The sequence below is a fragment of the Monodon monoceros genome, unplaced genomic scaffold (genome assembly GCF_005190385.1).
Source record: "Monodon monoceros isolate NGI ecotype Baffin Bay Population unplaced genomic scaffold, NGI_Narwhal_1 Super_Scaffold_12, whole genome shotgun sequence".
Classification (NCBI taxonomy): domain Eukaryota; kingdom Metazoa; phylum Chordata; class Mammalia; order Artiodactyla; family Monodontidae; genus Monodon; species Monodon monoceros.
Window position 1 is genome coordinate 67,240,318 of NW_021703768.1, and position 24,023 is coordinate 67,264,340.

Consider the following 24,023-nt stretch of genomic DNA (forward strand, 5'->3'; position numbering starts at 1 on the left):
CTTTAACATCTTCTGTGGAGACCTGGGGGGTGGGAAGCATCATGAACGTGTCTAAGGAGGAAGACCTCTGGGGTGTGTCAGGATGAAAGGAGTAACTCAGACCAACAGTGCATAAGTTCATGGTTTTGATATGACTGGCCTAGTTATAACAGAATTTCCCTTAAACAACCTCCGTATCACCAACGACCTGATTCACTAACACTCCATCCCCACTGTTAAACACATGCACTGCTCTGCACATCCTGGCACTTTGGCTGGTCTCTGCCAGGCCTATTCTCCTTGTTGCCAGCTGAAACGCACACTAACCGTGAGTCAGTTGTGTTGGATCCTCAACCTGTTTTTTTTCAAGTTGTGCTTGTTATTTTAATTATGTAATTTGATTAAACATAATTGCTAAATGTGACTGGGAAAGGAGAGGGTTTTTTTGCCTATGAAAACATGAAATAGCTTTGAAAAACCTCGAAAAGGCAAATTACTGAAAACAATTGATATTATTGGGGAAGTAATTAATACCTAGGGTTCTATGCTTGAATAACTTTGCCAGTATGTTTAAGCAACAAATAAAATAAAAACAAATCAATAATGCTTCATGGGTGTGATTCATCTAAGAAACATGAAAAAGAATTTAAATGCTTTTTTCTTTTAATCAGTTTTTATTAACTAATCTAATACTTAGTTCTGAAGCTCCAGATAAGAGGGCTCCTAAATTGCCCTCCACTGTTCTGAATGCTGGTCAGCCTTTGACATGTGTTCAATTAACCCAACTGTCTTCTTTGAAAAAAAGATGGGACAAGAACACAAGCAAGTAAGCATAAAAACTATAATCTCTTTATGATTCTTTGCACCTGGGAAAATTTCCAATCAAAGTGAAACACCTCATTCACTAAATAGTATGCAACAGAAGGAATTCACACACCATCATGGGTGTAACCTGTTAGCTGTTCCACGAGTCCTGGCATAACAGCTTCCTCTGAATTTCCCCCTATTTCTGAAGAGCTTTCAGTATATTGTACTCTCCTCCCCCTTCTTGGTACTTGCTGTGGCTAGAGTTTCTTCATATCCTTCAGTATTTATATTCAGGAATGAACTGAACTGTGGCTATTTTGTTTAAAGACTTCAATCTGTATATTAAGTTTCATGTAATAGTATATATTAAGGTAGTGGTAGTCCCAGAACCCTCATAAATAAAGTTTCATGGTCTGAGGTATGGATTTTAATTCTTGTGCTCTGAAATTTAGATTTTTCTTGTCTTTTTCCTGGTTACTTTATATGGCTAGGGCAAGAATTAAAGGAGTCATTGTCTGCAAAAAACCTGGTAATTTGAATAGATTCAGTAAAAAGATGGAAGGAAGGAAGGAGGGAAAGATGGAAGGAGGGAAGGAGAAAAACAGAAACCTCAAAGAAAAGATAGAAGATGGGGAAGAAACCAGAGGAATTAAAAGAGAAAATGATGACATTACATGAGTAGGAACATTAACCTCAATAAAGATACATTAGAAATAATAAAAATAAGGTCACTTTGCTAATCTATATATTTTTAAAGAAGCCTGAGGTGATACCAAAAAGGAAAAAAAAAAATTCTTGATGCACAAGCACATGAGCAGTGGGTGCGCCATAAAGGGGAGAGGAAAGAGGGAGGCTGTGGGCCAGAGACTGGACTTGCTTAAGTTCCTATAGGTGGCCAATGTCAACAGCAATAGCTCTTAGGCGGATGTGAAGAGGGCAATCACCTGCTCCACCAAGAAAAGAGAGAGGGGGGAGGAGTGAGAGAGGGGGGATAAATTAGCATGTTGAAAAATACTTAAAGTTTATCAATTAAAAAAAACCTTCAAGGCAGATGTTAGGAGAGGTGCATTACTTTTTTTTTTTTTTTAAACTTCATTATTTTATTTTTGACTGTGTTGGGTCTTCGTTGTTGTGCACGGGCTTTCTCTAGCTGTGGTGAGTGGGGGCTACTCTTTGTTGCGGTGCGTGGGCTTCTCATTGCGGTGGCTTCTCCTGTTGTGGAGCACGGGCTCTAGGCGTGTGAGCTCAGTAGTTGTGGCTCACGGACTCTAGAGCGCCGGCTCAGTAGTTGTGGCGCATGGGCTTAGTTGCTCCGCGGCATGTGGGATCTTCCTGGACCAGGGCCTGAACCTGTGTCTCCTGCATTGGCAGGAGGATTCTCCACCACTGCGCCACCAGGGAAGCCCCAGGTGCATTACTTTTAATAGCTGGCTCAGGAACGAGGGGGAGGAATTTCACTTTAAGGTCCACATGAATGCTCTCCTCCACTTCAACCACCTCGCTGAGTGGCCTTCAAAGTGAATGTGACTGAGGACAGTACTGAGGGAATAGGAAAAGTAAAATAACAACTGGATCTTCAGTTACTTTAAGTATAGTCTTAGCCAAACCTGAGAATTCCCTGATGTTCATATCCCTAACCAGGATGATGAAGGGTTGGCAGGTAGAGAAGAACGCATTATCCCCTGTGTTCTCTAATTTTTCTTATTTCAGCTTGTTTTTAGCACACAAACAACAATGCCAACAGAACAGTTTCCAAGTTTTGCTATGAGAACACTCTATACCTTTCCCTTCATGAAGATATTATTGGTAGTGGCAGTAAGTGCCCTGAAATTTAAAATGCTGACATGGGATCACTTAAACATCAAGACAGAAACAAAAATCACATAATAAAAACTTAAAAGGTACTTCTGGGAAGCAGAATACTATGATACTCTTCATTTTTATGTAACGAAGGAAAAAGTCTAAGCAAACATATGCTCTAGCAAACAAAGTGGCAAATTTTCTAGGATATTATTTTCTAGCATTGAGCAATATGAATGAATTAACCAAAAAGAGAAATCAGAGGGCTAAACAGAAGGAGTGGAAACCTCTGAGACACAGATGCAGCAGCCATTACCAAGCAATAACTTAGTATTCTATAGTCTTTGTGTACTTCTGGTTTATTTTAATCTAAATAAGTACACTCTTCCATCTGTGTTTCAAACATAAAATTAAATAGTTTTAGAAATTAAATTTCATTGTCACATTGGAATATATCAGCAAATATTCTGAATAACCAAACAGACAACATTTCATGGCTTTTTTTGAGAACTTAACTTCATGATTCAAAAACTCTGTTTAAAAAGACAAACCAAATAGTGCTTGGTCGTTTTTCCTTATTATTAAATTGTTACTCTAGACCTAAAGGTAGCTGCTAGGAATGTTATTACCTGAGTTAACCAGATTATCTAATTTCAGACATGCTGAAAGTAAGTTTTTAATATGACTCCAAAATCGGACGCACACTGGCAATATTCCATAGTCTCTTAAGGTGCTGCCTGATACAAAAGGTTCTTTGCAGTCTATAATGAAGTCTCCCTGGAGGAGGCAAGTAATATCTTTTAATCCTTCTGCCTGCTTATACACTTCTATGGTAAGGATTAATTTGTAATTTGCATTGTATTTCTATGGAAAGTATGGGTACTCCACTTAAATATCTAATTATTTTTAAATAACATATGGAAGGTAAAATGCTCTAAGCTGTTTGAACATTTTGAATCCCTTTATGAGCAAATAAATCCTGAAATTTGAAGTCAGAGCTTTTCACAACAAACCAACATCTGGGACTGGACTTGCTGAGTTTGGGACTTCTTATTAGGTGTTGGGAGAATGATGGTGCTATGGGAACACTGGAAAGATGAGAAACAAAGAGAAGCAAAAGCCTGCAGTCGGAAGTCCTGTACTGCATGTCTTTACGATGTGCATACAGACCCCTCCTTTCTAGGTGATGATCAGTGGTAAGTACCACTAAGACCCAAAATTGCTTGCCTCCACCAAGGGGTATTAGAAGGAACAACAGAAATTCTGTTTCTTTAGGGTGGGAGAAGATCACTGTACTTAAAATGTTTGTCTTCTGAAAACCCATGCTGGAAAACTGGTTGCGCCACTGTGCTTCCTAACATGGCCTCGGGCAAGGTTCTTAACCTTCCTGAACCAGAATTTCTTCATCTGTACAATGGTAATGAGATGCTATCTAACTCACAGGGTCTTCTGAGTATTAAAGGTGATGTTGACCCTTAGGTGCCTAGCATCTTTAGGGATTCTTTGATTGTTTGCTATCAGTACCATTCTTTCCAGGAAAGAGGAAAGTTGAATTTCTCCTTTACAAATGTAGGAAAACAACAAAAATAAGAAAATGGTTCTTTAATTCACACTGATCAGGCATATTAGACTCCATTTCTTTAACTTTTACTTTTCAAAGTGCTTTTATACATATTACACTATATCTTTGCTCTTTATATTAACCCTAAGAAATAAATTGTATAATTCTGGTCTCCCATATGGGCCAAGATGGGAAGATGATGGGGGAATTTTGGTCATCTATGCTTCCTTAGAAGTAAGGAGACGAATACACAAAGGGCAAAGGTAAGCACAGAAAAAACTCTACTCCCCACACAGCACTCTTGTCCAACATGGACTCCTTGATAAGGTAGAAAGATAATATTTTTACATGTTTTCAAAGAAACACAGTTTCACCACTACCAAAAAAATCTGCATAGCAAAACATTAAAATATTTCAAATTTAGGAGGAAGAAAACAGAATACACCTCATTATTTTAAAATAATAATTTTGCTGAACAGATGTTGGCAATTAGACAATCTTTAAAAAATGTAATGACTGTATTGTTCGTAAACTTTTGTTCCACTTCCCCTAACTAAATACTATAAAACAATTTGATCTAACATTTTCGAAACCTTGAATTAATTATTTTTAAATGGAAAAATATCACTTTTTAATTTTTGTAATTTCATTAGAGTGTGACTGGAATTTAGAAAGCAAGTTATTTTTTAATGGTCAAGGGCTACACATACTAACCACTGACCAGATTTATGCCTATAAAAATTACATCCATAACTCTAGCTTTACAGTTCATTTTATCACCCATTATTCTAAGATTCATATGATTTTAAAAGTGACATAAAATTTCTGATGACAAAATACTATAATCATGTTATTAGGACATTCAAAATAAGGCAAAGTACATTACACTTGACTTTTTTTTTTTTTTTTGGTAGCTTGAACTGTAGATTTTCTCCAGTCTTAGATCACTTCTTCGTTTTCAAACCTTCAGTGGTTTGCCTACCCACCACCAAATTAAAACATGCACATCTTTCACTCTGGCATGCACTAATTCCTACCATGTCTTTGCAACTTATATTTTCAGCTGCACTTCTGATTTAATGGATTTAATTTGTCCCACATGTCTATAATTTACAAACATGATGATAGAGACAGTGGGAAATGGAAAGACAGAAAAGATCTTTGGACATGTAATCTAAAGAGGAAAAACACACAATTAACTGTAATTCGAAGCAGAATATTACAAATGATAAAGGGACAAATGGGTTGTTATGGACATAAAGAGAAAATATCAATTAATAGTGACTGGAAACAGAAAACTAGATCTAGAAAGGTCAAGTTGCCTCCCCAAGGTCACATGCCAGGATTGAATGGTCATCTTAGACCCCGAGGAGAGCAAGAGAGATAGCCCAGGAGGTGGAGCCCTCACTAAGCTAATGAGGGTCTGGCGAGGCTGGACAAAAAGGTAATTCTTCTGTTGTTATGTCTGTCTATCTGGAAGTCCCCTTTCATCTATTAGAGCAGTCTGAAAGCTTATCTGCTCTTTAAGTCTCCTTTTAAATAGCTTCCTTTGCACTTACATGTAACACTTAAAAATTATTATGACACTAATACATTTGGCCTTGGATCTAATATTGAATATGCTATTTTCAGAATCATATTTGGTAAGATTCAGTTCAGATGTGAATGACAAAAGCCCAAATTAACAGTGGCTTAAATAAGAAAGAATTTGGCTTCTCCCTTGTGTAAACATGTGACTAGGCAGAAGGGGCTGATACAGGAGGGCCCCGGGTGCCTTCTATCTTGTTGCCACTGTACGTAACCCTGATCTCATGGTCCAAGATGGTGGCATCTGAGTTTCTGGCAGCAGGATGAAGAAAGGGATAAGAGGGGAGAAGAGGGCATGTGGGTGCAACCTCTCAAGGAAGATTCACAGAAACCACACTGTGATGCTTTTGCTTATATGCCTTCGGCCATTTGTGAATCACAAGGCTACACCTAGTGGAAAGGGAGGTTGGGAAATATAGCCTAAAAGACTTCATATAGAATATACAGAATAGTACACTGAATAAGATATATAATCTTATACAGAATAAGACTCTATTCTGAGGTAAGACATGCTTATTAGCTAGTAATCCTCTTGCTATGGAAACAGGCGAAAAGGATGTTGAGAGACAGTTAAAAGTCTTGGCTACAACTCTCAATAAATATTTGTTAAGTGAGTGAGAATGTACATTTATTAATCACTTGCTGTACGGTAATATGTGACAACATCCATTATAAAATATTCACAACAATCTTAAAAAGCCACTCTATTTTTGTTACCACTTTATATATAAAGAAGTTGTACCTTAGAGTGGTTAAGTAATTTTATCCAAAGTGACAGTGGCCAGTTGAATCCAGAACCACTGATCTTGAACACCATATTGCTTTACCATAGAATATAACTGCTTACGCAAATGTGTTTTACTTGTGTTAGATTTATAGGTAATGTGGCTTATCTTCACACTATTTATTGATTCACTTAATAAATACTGAGCAAATAAAAATTGTTCTAGGTCTTGGGGATACCAATTATGATAGCATATTTTTTCTTATTTATTAAAGGTTTAGTCACTGGGATTGGTGAGAATACAAAGTGAGCCAACAGACAGTCCCCCTACCCTCATGCAGCTTACTTAATAAAATAATCTCCTTTATAGTCTTTAATTATAAGCAACAAGCAAAAAAGAATAAGAAGTTATAAGAACATATATTATGAGAACTGTATCTAGTCTAGGGTGAAGAGCTGAGTCATGGAAGGCTTCCTTGATAAACTTGCCTCTAGAAGAGAAATTGGCACATGGGAAATGCTCAGTGAATATACTGAATGAATGAATGACTGAATTTATTAATTAAAAGGGAGTTGGAGGTCACTTTGGAAGATGTTTTTGCCAAGCCTGGGAAGTAGAAGGGAACACCCTTCAAGAAGTCCCATGTGGCTGGAACTCAATAAATTCTCCCCACTTCCCAGAGCACATCGTTGAGTTCAATTATTTGTTGAATTAAATCAAACAGCTTTTTTTTCCCCTCTCAAATGTCCACACAATGAAGTAAAAATTTTTTGCATAAGATCATCTGAAATGTTTTCTTTACTTAAATAAACTCCACATAGGCTCAGAAAACATGTCTATTGCCCAAATAGTTCTCTGCAAATAGGAGCTGCTAAATAAATACTGATTCATCTACAGCAGATTCAAAACTAAGGAAAACATTCTAAAAAATTTGTAGTGTACTCTTCTTTCAACATTTACATACATCTTTCCAAATCTGGGTTAATGCTCCTAAGAAAAGAAAAGCTAAGATCCATTGGCAATTATCAAAATGTCCTATTTGTTGTTTTGTTTTACAAGATAATCACTTGAAAGAACTTCTTGAAAGCTACCATTATGTAAAAATACTGGCTTAGGTTGGGCTCCTGCTAGGAAAACTAAGAAAAATTTACATCTGCTTTTGAAACTCAGCACTCACTCTAATAGCAGTGCTAATGATAGTAACTAAGGAGACCTGAGTTTAACATAGCTTTCTTTTTAATCTGAAAAATGAAAATATAGCCTATTATTATAAACTCAGAGAAGAATACTTCAAACTTAAAGTAGCATTAAACACATAATACAAGCAAAAATCTGACAGCCCATTTGTGGGCAAAAAAAAAAGGAGATCTTTGTTATTTTTTCAAGAACCAAAATAACAAAATAAAACAATCTACGCTAAGTACACCAATGTTAAGTTGAAACAGCTACTATTCTAATTAAATATATCAATTTTGGGGAAAACAGCAGCAGCCACAGCAATAACAACATTAAAAACAAATACATGGAGAAAATGTAACCAACATATAGTACAGGAATGAAATGTCCTGAAAAAGGTGTTAATGTGTAGAATGAATACACTTATTCCCAAGCTCAAAGTTCAGCTCTTTTCTTCCGAAGGGTCCTGTGCAATGGGGCTCCCAGGTAAGCTATGGTCTTATACACTGTTTTGATGAAAATGGAAATAGAAGAGAGAGAGACTTTCACCTCTGTGGGAGGATACTCTGTTTTAGAGTTCTCATCTGTCCCCTCAAAAATCTATTTCAACTCTATGTGGACAGGCGTGGCCTTGTGACTCAAAGTGGCCAGTGGTAATAAGGAAGCGTGTCATTTGGCGGTGGTGTCCACTTGATCCCCTTCTACTCTCTATACAGAGCAAACTCACTTTTCCAACTTTATACTGGATATTATTTTCTCTAGGTAAATCACCGGGGCCCAAAATATCTGCATCATTTTCCAAGCAGACCAACTCCTTTTCCTGATTTCTACATTTCTGTTAATGGTACCAAAATCACGCTCAGGCTCAAAACCCTGGAATTTAATTTTTCTTACTTTTTTCCTCCCTCCCCTCCCATAACACACAGTTGAATCAGTTGTCAGTGATGCACCCTCAAACCCTCTTACAGTTTGATCTTTTATTTTTATTTCAACAGCTGCCAGTCTCATTCAGGTCCTCCTCTGGGCAGTTAGCCATAAAAGCCTCTCAACTGGTGTGCCTGCTCCTAGACTCGCCTCTGCATTAAACACAGCATTTATTCAATAAAATTGTACTAAAAGCCTCGTTAGCACTAGGCTTTGTGTTGTATACACATAACACGCACCACACCACTGACATGCCACCTTCCTAAACTCTAGTTCTGACAGTATTAATAACCTGCTGAAAACTCTTCAATAACCATCAAGTGCCACCTTCATCCAGTATTGATGTATTTCACCTTCTGACGTCTCCTTACCTTTGCAGACCCTTATCCTCTTATTCCGCACCCTCCCACCCACCCTGCCCACCCCCACATGTACCCAAATTTTCAGTATAGTAAACCAGTCCCTGTGGTACCTTGAGTTCCCTCCATCTCCTCTGTGACTATGTTCATCCTGTCCCTTCCAACTGGAATAAGCTCTTCAATGTCATCCTCAAAAATGGTGAACATACTAAATTCACCTTTAATAATTAAAATGTAAATAGCTTTTTGATGTTTTCATTATACTCTGGTTGCATAGAGAATAAGTATTTCTTCCTTAAAGACTCCTAAGACCCAGCTGAGGTTTTAAAAATAAAACATTTAAAGCCTGGTCTTCCAGAGATGTGGCTATTTTACGACCCTTTTACTATTTAATTATGACTTAATTATTGAAGGCCTCACGTCATAGGCAAAAATCCTTTGAAAACGATTAAGCATTACTATTTCCAGTTCATGGAGGAATGGGGTTTCCACTTAAGGCAGACAACTCATACAGGCAGGTTAATAATAAAATATCACCAAAGCAGCTTAAGTAGTTAGGTCTTAGAATTGTGATGTCTTGATGCCATCCATTACTTTAAAATATCCCACACTGATGTCTCATTTGGAAGAACAATATACTATTCTCCAACATCTTTATTTAATTAAGTTGCTTCTAATAGTGAAAGGGGCACATTCAAGGAGAAGTATATCTCCCTTGCTAGACTGTGAGCTCCATCAGGGTAGTGATTACTACGTTTTTTCCTAAGTATCTCCACTATCACAATCCACCTGAGGTGTCTGCTTATTATGTAGTCCCCTGGGTTCCAACTCTGACCTATTAATTCAGGAACTCTAAGGATGGGGGCCATATTTAAAAAGCCCTCCAGGTAATTTTTATGTAGTTGACACTTGAGAACTACTGCCCCAGCCTAGAGGCGCACTGCTTGCTTATGGGCAGATATAAATTTTATAAAATACAATAGCTACTTTATAAAGCTTTAAGAAAATCCAAGACTCCCCCCATACCCACTACCAGTACCCACCCCGTACCTCCAAAAATAAATAAATAAATAAATAAAAGGGCACTTCCAAGAGCTTTCAAAGTAAGGATAGTACAGAGGTTAGGAATGGCTTAGCGCTGGCCTCTCACACAAGCTGTCTGTGTTTAAATCCCAACCATGCAATTTACTAGATTAGTCAATTTGGACAATTTATCGTTCCGTGCCTAGATGTCCCTATCTGACTAATGGGTATAAGAACAATACCAATTACATGGAATTACAGATTCAATATACACCAAGTAGTTGAAACAGCATATAGTGCTAGCTGTTAGATTATTTTCAAGCTAATACATAATAGTATGGATAATGAGACTCAGCTGGATCCAAAGTATAAGTGACTAGAGTAACTTTTTCTGCACTTAAATCTAACCATATTCAGTTAGTTTTAAACAACAACCAAATCCCCCAAATTGAAATGGTTTCAAATTAATTACTGTCTCAAAAAACTAAAGCTTTCAGAATCAGGCCAAGTGGCTTGGTACTTGGTCACATTTACAACACAAGGAGGTTTTCAGTGAGGCCTTGGGGCAGAATAAATTTGTTCAGTGTCTACAGTGGAAATAAGGGTTTCCTTCAGCTCAGTCCAAATAGTAATCCCACTAGTTCCCAGACGATAAACATAAAGAGACAATCAAACCTTTAGCTCAGACTCTCACTTTTCCCCTTGCTTCTCGGCCTTTCTACCCCCACTAAGGACTCAGGACAGGCTGCCAGCAGACCTCCTCTGCCCTTGCAGGAGGTGCTGCTGCAGTCCTTTCAGAACGAACTGTTGCATTGGAGGCAGTAGCTGATGCGGACTCATAAGCAAAATCGCCCATGGGCAGGTCTCATAAGCACAGTTAACACCTTGGATTGAAGCTGGATCCACAGGCACAGCAGACTGACGTTCACGAGAGCGTCTGGTAACATCGGAGAAAAGCTACTAGAAACTGAAAGATGATAGGAACTTAGGGTTCTGTCTCCTTTAGTCCTAAGTGCCATAAACTGGGATATATAGCCCAGAGGCTGCCCAGATGGTCACGTGAAGAGATTTGAAGAGGGAACCAGAGTAAGTTTGCTATGAAGGTGATCAAGGTAGATTGGAAAACCCAGAGATATTAAACTTTGAATGTTTTGTTTTTTCCATGACAGAGAGTTATTTTCAATCAATTCAGATGATCTCCACTTCAATCTACCAGTATCATAAACTAAAAAAAAAAAAAAAAAAAAAATCACTCTGGTAATATTCATGAGACATTGGGAACTAAACGAACCACAAGACATTTAAAATCTCAACCTTTGGGCTTCCCTGGTGGTGCAGTGGTTGAGGGTCCACCCGCCGATGCAGGGGACACGGGTTCGTGCCCCAGTCCGGGAAGATCCCACATGCCGCGGAGCGGCTGGGCCCATGAGCCATGGCCACTGAGCCTGCGCTCCGCAACGGGAGAGGCCACAACAGTGAGAGGCCCGCGTACCGCAAAAAAAAAAAAATCTCAACCTTTGTAAATACAGCAGATAAGTTGGAAATGTTTTCCTCATGGCCAAAATGTATAGCAAGTACGTATAATGAAAAAGTCTTTTATATATGAGTGTTTTACTGAATTATCTACTAACAGTTTAATAGATGCTAAAAATTGTGTTAAAACAACTCCCTGTAACTCTTCATATTCTATATTTTATGAATAATACTAATACATTTTGTTGGGGTTTTTTTGACATTTCTGTAAGGGCAAAAATGATATAGCATAAGCTTGGGAAATACTAGTACTTTAAATGTTTCTCTATGGTAAATTAATCTTAGAGAGAGACTAAGAGAGACATTAAAATAATATGATTATTTTAACAACGGTAATGTCTAAAGTTTCAAACTCTGGTGGTGTGATTATAATAACAAACTTATAAAAATTTTGCAAGAAGTTAAAATAGACGTTTTTTCTTTAACATTTCTGGAACAGAACATAACCAGGATAGGAGAAGATAAAAATTTTGGTGTTTGGCACTCCGGGCTTAATTAGCAGACTTCCTGGCAAAAACCTTACAAATATTACCCACGCTCATCTAACGTTGCATATAAAAGTGGTTTGCAGTGGTTACGGAGGAAAGTATGGGCCACTGGAATTACAGAAAGCTTCATTCCTCTGCTGCCCAGATGTGTGAGGAATTCCTTATATTGTGGAGATCCCATATGGCACCAATGGGATCATGCTTAGAGGGCACAATTCACGTGTAAGTATATAACAGCTGAACACAGAGATGAGCTAAGTTGTTTGGACATTCTCAGTACCACTCAATGCAGTATGATTACCATGTGAAAACAACCAATATCTCTCTCCGATCTATTTTGTTCAGCAGTCTCTTTTCTTCTATCAATTATCTGCATCTATCCAACACAGTTTTTTTTTTTTTAATTCAAGGTGCTATGGAAATAGACTTAAATCAGGTGTAATACTAACTCTCAAGTGACATAGGAGAAAGGTAAACAAAGACCATTTTATGTTAAGTATATTAGCTGCTATGATTGAAATATATAGTTGGCAGAGTGGGAAAAAAGGACAGTGTAGTCACTTATGGCTTTGGAGATAAAAAGCAGGAATTTCAGGAATCACTTTATCGAAAAGGCAACAAAGGAGCTGAATCTAAAGAAGGTTGGTAGATGGTCAATAGAAAAACCATGAAGTGTATATGCCTAACCATAACAGCAGCAAACAGCCAGGTGAAATTGAGCAACGGCAAGAAATCCAGGTCAATGAGGTCTTGGGTGCTGAAAGAGAGGAAGCAGCTTAGAGGAAAAAGAGATTCCCAATGCAGCTTCTTTTATATTAGAGAACAATTGCTATCTGGTTAGTCATCTATTCCATAGCTCAGAGAATCTGGAGTTAAGATCCAAAACACATCCATTAAAGAAAATAAGCAAGCAATATGCACTAGTATTAGTATAAATGTGGTAAATGACCAAATAATTAGAGACTAACTATATTTATTGTCAGTATTATATATTGATAATATATTTATTATCAATATATTTATTTATCAATAAATATATTGATAAATATATCAATATATTTCAGTAAAGATGCATCATGCCATTTTTACTTAATGCTAAGTGCCTTTTTGTTTTTAAACATTAAAAAGTAACATTTTTTAAAAGCATACACAACTATGTGTAGAAGCTCACTTCTAATAAACAACTTAAAGGAAAATAGTAATTTTCCATACAAGATTACTATTTGAAACAAAGATGATTAGAAGCAATATATTAATGTCTAGATGTAATTAACCTTAGATGTTTAGTATGAATGGGAGTGTATCTGAGAATGTAGTTTTTTTCAGGAAAAAACAGGCTAAAACATATTCTACTTGAATGAAGAAGTAGTAAAGACAGATTCGATTCTGTGCAATTCAGGTTCTGTAACTAGAAAACAACCTGGAAAAAAAATCAACTTTTTAATTTTATGATTTTAAAAACGGTTTTTGTGTTTCAAGGAGCTCCAGGTGCCTATAAGTACCAAAAAAGTCTTCAAACATATTATATATAGGCTTTTGAAATGAAATATATGATTACTCTATTTTTTGCAGCATTTTAAATACCTAGTTCACAAAGTTTAAAAAACCCCACCACATATGAAATTTATATTCCAGAAATGTGAACTTGTAACATAACTTGTGCTCACATAAGTCTCTTTTGGGTCCATGTATTCCACACTAACTATTATTTTGTTTAAAATGCAAAAGTCAGATGGTCTTGCTTTTGGGTATTTAAACTTTTCTAACAAAGAAGAATCTAACAGCCATTTAAGAACACTAACTGTTGAAAATACTTAAAGACTTTATTATGACTAATGAATAATGACTACTTAGGAATTGCTGCTAAAGGGAGGACGCACTTCTGACTAGGATATACAACATGGTTCTGCCTCCCTCTAGTTTACAGACTTTTTGCGGGTCACATAATTCCTACTATTCTTCCTCATTTTTCTTCACTGTCGTTTCCTCTCCTTCCACCCATGCAGTTATCACTACTTGCAGTTCCAACAACAGGGTGCTCAGATCATCAAGCAAAAGTGTTTTTTGCATTTTATTTATTTATTTTTAATGTATCTCAGGCAGTACAAAACCAGGCTTTATGAGCTGATGAACCCTGTTTTTACAGTGCAGTCTGAGGATGACCTGCAATAAATAGGTCTGTGGGACAATCCAGAAGTTTTAATTTTTATCCAGTGACCTATGTGACTCCTAGGCACAATAAAGTTTGAGAAATAACTACCCCCCCCCACCGCCCACTAAACTCTGTGGGATATAGAAAAGGAACATATTAAGTTCATATTCACATTTTCTAAAAGGGTAATGAATTATTTAAAATAGAAAGATCAAGATCTATTTTTCTGTGATAAAATACTAGCACTGAAACAACTACTGGTAAACTAACTTTCAAAGGAAGATTATGGCTTTGCCTTAATATACCCATCAAATAGATCAGCATATAATAATATATCTATGTAATATATAGTGTAATGGGAATTTCTCTCCTTTCATATTCTATAAATATGCCAAACTAGTTTTTAGTTTAACAAAAGCTCTATTAAAAATTGACTGTTTGGATATAATAAAATATTATGGTTCAAACAGAATGGTTAGCAGATGATGTAAGACCAGGCTACACATGTTATACTATTATGTTTGCTTACTTTTCTATATTCTAGATTGAAAGCATTGTGAAGGCAAATACTATCTTTTTTCTAGTGCCCAGTAGAGAACAGACCACAGGGTAGACACTCATTTAGTAAATGTTTGTTGAACGGATGAATAAATAAATGCCTGGAAATCCAATGTATATGCATCCCAGAAAGAACATATACAAACAAAATCATCTTGGAAATTAAAAAAATAAAATAAAATAAAATAAATGAAAACTACATGTAGCTATAAAAAAAGAAGAGAAAAATAACAGGAATAGAAAATATTTATCTTTTAAAATAAATAATAAATAATCATCCTGGCTGATCTGATTCAGTGAGCAAAGTTCCCAGAAGGTTTAGATAAGCTTTTAATTTTTATATATTACAAGGCATATTTCCATAATTCTGCAAAGTTGTTATTTCTGACATATCAGTCAAAAAGGAAATTGATATTCCAGGGTGCTAATGACCCAGTTAGTGTTGAAGGTGGTGGTTATTTATTACTTGGAAAAAAATCTGGGTGAGGAAATAAAGGTCAGAAAAACTTGAAAAAAAAATAAGAAAAAAAAACCTTTTTGTTTAACTGAATTTACTGTACTAACCCCTTAAATTCAGAACTAATTAAGAATATTGTGGTACTATCCATAATTGCATGCTGAGTGTGTAAATTTAAAAATGGCCATTTCAATTTTCATTTCATCAAGACAAGGAGGAAAATGAAATTGAATACTAATTAGGGCATGTGTCTCATACACCTGAAAGATTAAAGGAATACTGTGCTCATTATAAGTGAGTTTAAGTAAAGTACTCAAATGTTTCATTTGAAGGACTGAATATAAATAAAAGAATTAAATGACAAGGGAAATTACTAATGCTCAAACAAAGAATATTTGGTACATATTTAGACTTCCCAGAGCCTCCTAGATACGGTTTTCCTTTAAGAAAGGGATACACGTTTTCTTTTTAGAAAAATAACTTAGAAAATAAGATGTTATTAGAGAACATAATAACATAATACTCTGAACACAATCATGAAGTACGTATTGAATAACAATGGTGAGTTTTCAGTTTTCCTCCCATCATATGCAAGATTTCCTCATCTAATATAAACCCTTTTATTTTACTTTTACTTGTTTTTCTCTAAAAGTTCATTATCATCTTTACACCAAAAGAAAAATAATAATAACCATAGCAATAATAGTAAAAGACTGCCCTTAAAAGAAGTATTTAATTATTCTACTTAGGTTGATAAAGTTATATTTAATCTAAGTTCCTCTAAGAGTCTACCACTGTCCCGTTTCACTGAGGTTATTTCTACCTATAATCACTGGGATAAAGAAGACTTAAAATTCATTCACACTCTGAAAGACTTCTGCATAGTGTTAAGTAGGCAATAAACCGTGACAAAATAAATGAAAAATCAGGATATAAAACAATCATAAGGTGTTTCTCAGAGAAAAAAACTGCCAAAGTGTGTTATTTATGGTTTATTGAAATAGGAAATCACTGACGCTCACAAACAATTTGTCAGATAGAAACCCTGATGCAAACTTGTGACATCATCTCTCAATTGCTCTACAATTTCTGCTATGAATCATAATTTCTAAAGTTTTATCATGACCTCAATCCTCTAAATACATTTCATAAGGTCAACTTAAAGAATGGTCTCTGGAATGATTTTTAGCAAATAGAATACAAGCATTTTTTGTTGTTTTGTGTTTATTTAAAACTTAACTGGAACTTCATTAGTCTATGATCAAAACTGTAAAAAGGTGCCATTTCCACTCTCTGGAATTTTCTTTGTGCATGTGGCTGTAGATTAGAAAAATCACGTGCAACTTAAGAAGGAATTTCTGCAAATGCATGCAAATTAAATTCATAAAACAAAACAAGAATATCAGGCAACCACATGGAGCCATATAGATAAAAGAAATGTATATAGGATATGTAAAAATTCATAAGAAATCTGAGCAAAGATATATCTGAAGGAGGTTTTGGCCCTGTTTTGAAAGTACTACAGAAATCATACTACTTGGCCGTAAATCAATTTCCCTTTCTATTAACTGCCTATAAAGCAGTCTCTATCTTCTGCTATAACATCACGTCATGGATTCCTATCTTAAAAATTACCTCGGACTCAAACTATGTAGTCAACAGATAAAACAGATCAGCTACCTAAACAAATCAAAATTCTCTAATAACTCCCTATTCCAATGGAATAAAGCCAAAACCTTTTGGTATTCATAAATCCTACAGTGTGCTGAACTCGCACACTAAATTTGAATGCATTCCTCTAGCAACCTAAACACAGGTCATGATTTTCTACATGGCGTTGCCCAGGTTTTCACCTAGCATCTTGGATCATGCTGTTCCCTTGATATCTGGTCTCTACTGAAAGCCATCTTCCAAGGCCTATCTTAAAAGCTGTCTTCCAGTGAGGCTTTCTCATGATAATTAATTACTTCCTCCTCTGACCCCAGTGTATACTGGATTTTCCCTCTCTTCAGCACACATCAATGACTTGTTAGATGTTGTTAACATACTCCCCACCAACAGAGGTATAATCTTTCACAGAAATCATAGTTTGATTACCTTTTCTGTCTCCAAATAGGTAGTTTCCTGTCTCACTTCAGCTAAGGGCTCAAAAAGTATTTAAGTAGATAAAATATAAGATGCAGGCATTACTACCCTCCATCACATCTTTGGGAAATCACTTAGTCTCTTGGTATGGCATTGTTTTCTCATGTTTAAAAAAAAAATAGCTGACTGATGCTAATAAATAATAGAGTATGAATTGAAACACACTCAGCTATTGAAAGAGGGTTCTAAAGACATTTGAGGTGTTATCATAATCCATTGCATATTCTATATTTGCACATATGGAACTACTTAAGACAGAGAAGGAAAAGACACAATTTTTATACTCTTGAAGTATCCAAAGTTGCTACTAAATGTTAACACAGTACTAAGGAACACATGGCGTATGTAAAAACCTCCCTCTTTGATATGTACCTTAAGATTGTGATATTTATAATCCAAGAATTTTAACATTTTTAACCCTCTTAACACACTTTCCAATGGAATGTGCATGTTTCCCACAGTTTCAGAGTTTATAGTCCATTTGGACTCTAGCTAAATCATCCTTTCCTCTGTGACCATGAAGAAAAGTCACACTTTGGACCCTCACTATCTTCTTTGTGAAATGACTCTGGTCATTCCTTGCCAGTAACCTTGTTTCATCCCATCTGTTACCTGAATCCATGGCCATCTGTCATTTTCTGCAGCTGTCCAGGCATTTATAAGCCCCTTCTTATTAAGACGTGCATAGTAGGGATACCATTTCTGGAGTCCAAAAAGAGCTCGGTGGGTAGATGAAGCTGTAATTTGCTGATTTGAAATGATTCCACCTTCAATTCCCAATGGGCCCGAGCATTCTGGGAACAAATGAGGAAAAAAGTTTGAATGTATTAGAAATAATCCATATCAAAATATGGCTGTTAGATTTGATGGGAGATATTTTTAAAGTGATTTCAACGTGGACCATCATGCCATTCAAGCCCCTCGGAATTTACAGATTTGTTACTGATCACTACATGAAGGAAATAATTCTTTTTTTTTTTTTTTTCTTTTTGCGGTACGCGGGCCTCTCACTGCTGTGGCCTCTCCTGTTGTGGAGCACAGGCTCCAGGACGCGCAGGCTCAGCGGCCATGGCTCACGGGCCCAGCCGCTCCGCGGCATGTGGGATATTCCCGGACCGGGGCACGAACCTGTGTCCCCTGCATCGGCAGGCGGACTCTCAACCACTGCGTCACCAGGGAAGCCCAGGAAATAATTCTTGCTCTCATGCCACTCTCTTCTTCCTTTGCTTTGAACGTGGCACCTGAACAGACATGTCCCTTCTGCACTGTGATTCTGCGTTATGTACTGTTATCCTCTGCTGATCACATTAACAAAAGTGTAATGTCCTTAAAAGGTCTCTCTCATATTTTATATTCCCATTAGCATGCCCCACAAATCATAATTCCTCAATAAATATCTGTTGATCCATTATTTCTTGACTAGCCTACATCTGAGGTTTGTATCAAAATCATTTTCATACTGACTTAGCATTTCCCACTTCTATAAATTTTTTAAGTTAAATTTTTATAACCACTGTCAGTTATGCTTCTACAAAAAGGGCAATGTGTAAATCTGTCAACATTTAAAATTATTATAATAATAACTTGTGATATGTTATAAGTAACAGGAAATATGTAGACAAATTATTTTTATAGAGTAAGCAAGTAAGCACTCAGACATTATATAGAGCAGTATAAATACCACTCAGTAAATCAAGATATTAAAATTTTGAAATCCACAACTCTACCAATTGGGATTTTACACAGACATTTTAGCTTTTTTCTTTTATTGTTCTTTAAATATGCAACTTGGAAATTCAAGGTAAATTCCCTAATAAAAATTTTAAATACTAAGATTAAAGCATAATATGCTCAAATAATATGTTCTCAGATACCAAAAGTGTTTAGATTTTAAGATTAGAAATGAAGGTAAATCAATCTAAAAATTATATAGGTACTATATATCGTATGCATTCGAATTTCTTAATTATTTCCTAAAATTTCACCAGAAAGTACATTTATTGTGAATTCAGTTTTGAAAATTCAGAACAATATGATATAATAAAAAGTAATACCTAGTTTTCTTAATTTCATTAACATTTCATATACTACATTCAACTTATTACAAAATTAGATTTGTAAAATACATATGATAATTCTATTATAAAATACACTATAACATACTAGAATTCCTGAAAATATGAAAGGAGCATACTGCTGTTATTAAATGTTAGTGTATATAAGTCAACTTGATCAGTGATTGCTACCAAGCATATTTTAGATTTTAATTACTATTGAAATCTAATGATTGTCAGTAATTAAATGTTTACACTCAGATTGAGATTGAAAATATGAAAGGAAGAACTTTGCCACTGGAGTATAATATTTTAAAAAGTTACGAAGATGTTTCTCACTGGTAACCATTTTTTCACTAAGTGTAAACATGTTTCTTTTTTCTATTCCAAGCTCAGATAATAAGTAGTTCTAAGCACATTACTTACTAACATTTCCCCAATGAATTTAAAACCTTTAAAAACTTTTTATAAAAACAAAAATGTGTGGATAAGTAATCATCTTAATCAGTTGTTATTAGTAAAGATGACATTAATACAGTAAAAATTGCATCTCTGTGATTGACAGCTGACAAGTCATTCACTTGATAAGTTAAATTTAAGTAGTAAGATCTTTTCTAAAGAATTGTATTTAGAACTCTTTAGCACTTTATAAAGGTGTGCTATATCATTTTGAAGTCATTAAATTAAGAAGCCATTCGTTTTTAGAGTAGCAGTATTAGAAGCCAACGATAATAATCTGATTTCCACATTCCTAAAAAATTAACGTTGAAAACTCAAATGTTGAGTCTTTGGCCTCTTGCTTTGCTTTGCATTTCAAACTTCAAGATCTTTACAGATTTCATAAAAGCACTAAGAAACTTTCATGATGCTCTTTGATTTTAAGCAACTGCAGGAGCCTGGCTTTTTAAGAAAACTGCCATTAAAAAGAGTCTCAAGGGTGCTTGTCCTTGATTTGTACAATGTTCAGATGGAAAAATGCAGCAGGCAGGGAGGCCATTTATTGTAGGCCCGTCAGTGGCATGGCAGAGTTAGAGAGCCAGCTTTGATTAATTAAACTGCTTAGCCTTAGAAAGAACTGTGTACCATTTAGTTGTTTACTTCTAAAGACCTTATGCTGAACTGGATATCTTCACTGAATTTTTAACCATTTTAAAAAAAATTAGACCTCAAACTACACTGTTCAGTATGTCTACTTTGTCAGCACTCTTAACCTACCAACCTCCCCTTATTAGCTACTATATCAACAAACACAGTGGCTGTGAACTGTTGCATTATCATATAGGCCAAACACCAATGAGCAATTTAAAAAATATATTTGCAATTTTTTACTCCGCCATAAGGCTCCCAATCTTTGTCATGCCCTCAACAGTCATTCATTCAGATAAAATATAATTAAAAAAATATATTGACATGTTATACTCATATAGGGCTTCACAGCTTACAAAATATTTTCACATGAGCTGTCTCATTGTTGTGATGTCAAACTGATGAATACTTCTTTTCTCAGTCCTCAATTCCACAATTTTTTTTTTTAAATAAAGTTTTGTAACATTCACTTACATACTATACTTTATGTTGCTGATCACTAAAGTCCAGCAGAGGGAACATGACTCTGGGGGGTTCTCGACCAAAGCATGAGTCTGTGAGGTATCAGTTTAATTCCTTAAAAATTGAGTGGTCCTCAATTTTTCTCATTTTAAAAATTGTGGTTATGGTGACCCCTAATTCACCAGTTATGAGGTTAGGAAAGGTAAACAGTGCTTTGCCTTTGTGACTATAAATTGTGAATAATGAGCTTGGTTCTACAAGGCCACTTGCATTTCTCTCTTTAGAGATGAGGTGATCCTGGCCTTTCAGCTCCTGTGGAGCAGGCACCAGATCTTACACTGCTGCATCCTTAGATGCTCACAGTGGCTTGGCTTGTACACAAGAAGAGCTCAATAAATATGTGCTGAATATTGGTATTGGGGGCTTTTTTTTTTTCCCCCTAAACAGCAAACTAATAAGTAAATCCAACTCTTACACTTTATTTCACACTGGAAAGTTGTCACACACTAGCTTTCCTTCACTCATCATTTGGACCACAATCAAATGGATGTCATCATAATAAAAGGTTCAAAATCCAATTTCCTTTTGCCTGTGCCATCCACTTCCCCAATGTCCTATTAAATGCAACAATTATAAAAACTAATGAAGGAGTTGCAATTCAGAATGCAAATGATTATACACCTAAGATTAAGTGACCTTAAGCAGCAAACAATAAGATGCTTAAAAGAAAGATAATATGGAGATATACACTGCTATCACTATCCATAAGTGAGGGAAGGATATGAAATAATATTTGAAAAACAATATTAGACAAGCATTCTGAAGTTTGAAAAATGCATCCACATATGTTTCATCACATAATCAAAATAATATTTCAAGGAAAAAAAATTATCACACCTATTTCATAAATGAGGAAACCTTTGAGGAGGGAAGTTAAACTCATAAAAGATGAGTCTAGAATTTAAGCCAAATGCTCTGTGCACAAACAGAAAATAATGTCAACCGATAGAGTGAAGAGTTCAGTAATTCTTTAGAAGTTGATTCTGAATTTCTTTTTCTTCTGCGTTTTTATATGCGGATGTGTGCATAAACATACTAGGATAGAAGATAGGAAAATTAACATGAAGGAAACGTGTAGAATATTACTAGTGGTACTCAGGATATGACAGAGCTTTCACAAATTGGGATACCTTAAAATAGTAGACAACAGTCTGTGGCAGTGAGTCACAGAAGTAAATATTGAGGTATTATGGTGGTCTGTGTCCCTTTACAGGTGTTAAAAAATTGACCTACTACCATTATTGGCCTATATACTGCTTATCTAATATGGATAGGTTTATTCAGTCTTGACTAATTTATTGACCTCTTACTACATGCCCATCTATTCATCAATATATCCATCCATCCATCCATTCTCCATTCATTAAATTCAGTTTTGAAAAATGCATATTCATTAAAAGCCTACTATATACCAAGCACTTTTCCAGGCAGTGGAGATACAGGGATGAACAAGGCAGAAAAAGTCTCAGCTCTCAGAGTTCATATTCTAGTGGAGAGACAAACTATACACAAACACTTAAATAAACAAGGAAATACCATGAAGTGATAAGTGAAAGAAAAAAAAGGGTGAACCAGGTGGGAGTATGAGATGATCAGAGATGGCCTTTCTGAGAGGTGACATAAATCTGATCTCTGAGTGAGAAGCAGAAGTCAGCTACTGCACTAGATTTACTGTACTGGTTTTCTGAAGGAAACATTTTAATATAATAGAGCAGAGGATGTGAGGTTGGATGCACAGGATTCCCTGGGAGAATAGGAGAGGGAATTATAAGCCAGCTTGGGCTTCAGGGAAAGACTTCCTGGAATAGAGTAGGGATTAACATAGTGAAGAAGAAAGGAAGGGCAGACAGAGAGATAGGAAACAGCCTGGTATGATTAGGGAAGCAGAGGCAGATCAGTATTACTAGACCAAGATGGGCTGGTCAGAGGATAGTCAATGATGGGATGAAGAAGCAGAGATAGCCTAGATTATTTTGCTGAGAAAAATTGATTCTATTAGTGATGGGGAGCTTTTGAAGGATTCTAACTATGGTGATATTGTCATTTAATATAAATGACTGAAGAGGGGACAAAACTATGGCCAAATAGCAAGCTACTACCATGGTCCAGGTGAAAAATGATGCAGGTCTGAAAGGGAAATGGAAAGAAGAGTTCAAAGCATACTTAGAAGTTAAAATTGAGCAGAGCTAGTGTTAATTAGATGTAGAATGGCAGAGAGAAATGGAGTATCTTCGAGGGTGACAGGTAGTAAATAGCAGATAGCAGCTCCCAGTTAAGGGATTGGCCATGTCTCACAAATAACACCTTTGAATCTAATTCCTTCCTTAAAATTTTATCAAAAATTATTCTTGCTGGTGGATTGCATTTGAGGGGACCTGTTTTAGTCCCACCTGCTATTACCATGCAGAACCCTATGGGCTACATTCACATCAACCAGGCTGCAGGGACAGGATTGAAAATTGAAAACCTGCCTCTAAGCTGAGGCCACACCCAGAACTTCCTTGCCCCATGGCTTATCCATGTGTGTACATCTGCTGTCCCACAAAATAGGGAGCCCCTTTGTAGACAGGGATTATATCCCACATAGTATCCAGCAGCAAGCCTCATTCTTAGCAGAAAATTAATCTTAAAATAAATATAAAAGGTAAATAAACAGTAAAAATTACAGCTAATATTGTAACATTTTATTTGTGTAATTTATTTTTAAATTAAAAAAATTATTTCACTTAGTCTCTCAAGAGTACACAGATACTGAAGCCTTTAGAAGTTGTTTACATGCTGCGTAAAGAGGGAACGCATTTCTTCCATAAGGAAAAAAAAAAAAACACAGACTGGCAGTCAAATGGGTTACTTCTCTTTCAACTAGTTGCCACAAAGTAACCAGGTATTTCTGAAATTGTCCACCATTACCTCTAGAGTGGGACCCGTGGCAATTTGATCACTGTCAAATATGGCAGTAGGACATGGTGGTCTACATTTCCTGACCATAAGAGCTGTGTTTATGTATCTCTGGTATTGTGCTTGCTTTTGTCAGATTCAACAATAATCCTAAATTAATGAGTCCAATCAACAACGATTACCAAAGGC

The 24,023-nt window shown here is 35.9% G+C and overlaps 1 protein-coding gene across 2 annotated transcripts in view; it reads right to left on the minus strand.

Annotated features, from left to right (window-relative positions):
- Nucleotides 1–24,023, minus strand: part of EDIL3 (EGF like repeats and discoidin domains 3) — a 420,308-nt gene that overhangs the window by 132,235 nt on the left and 264,050 nt on the right. For both annotated transcript variants that reach the window (XM_029218099.1, XM_029218098.1), the window contains one exon: nt 17,887–18,068. In XM_029218099.1, coding sequence (XP_029073932.1) covers nt 17,887–18,068 — 182 coding nt within the window. The remainder of the gene's footprint in view (nt 1–17,886; nt 18,069–24,023) is intronic.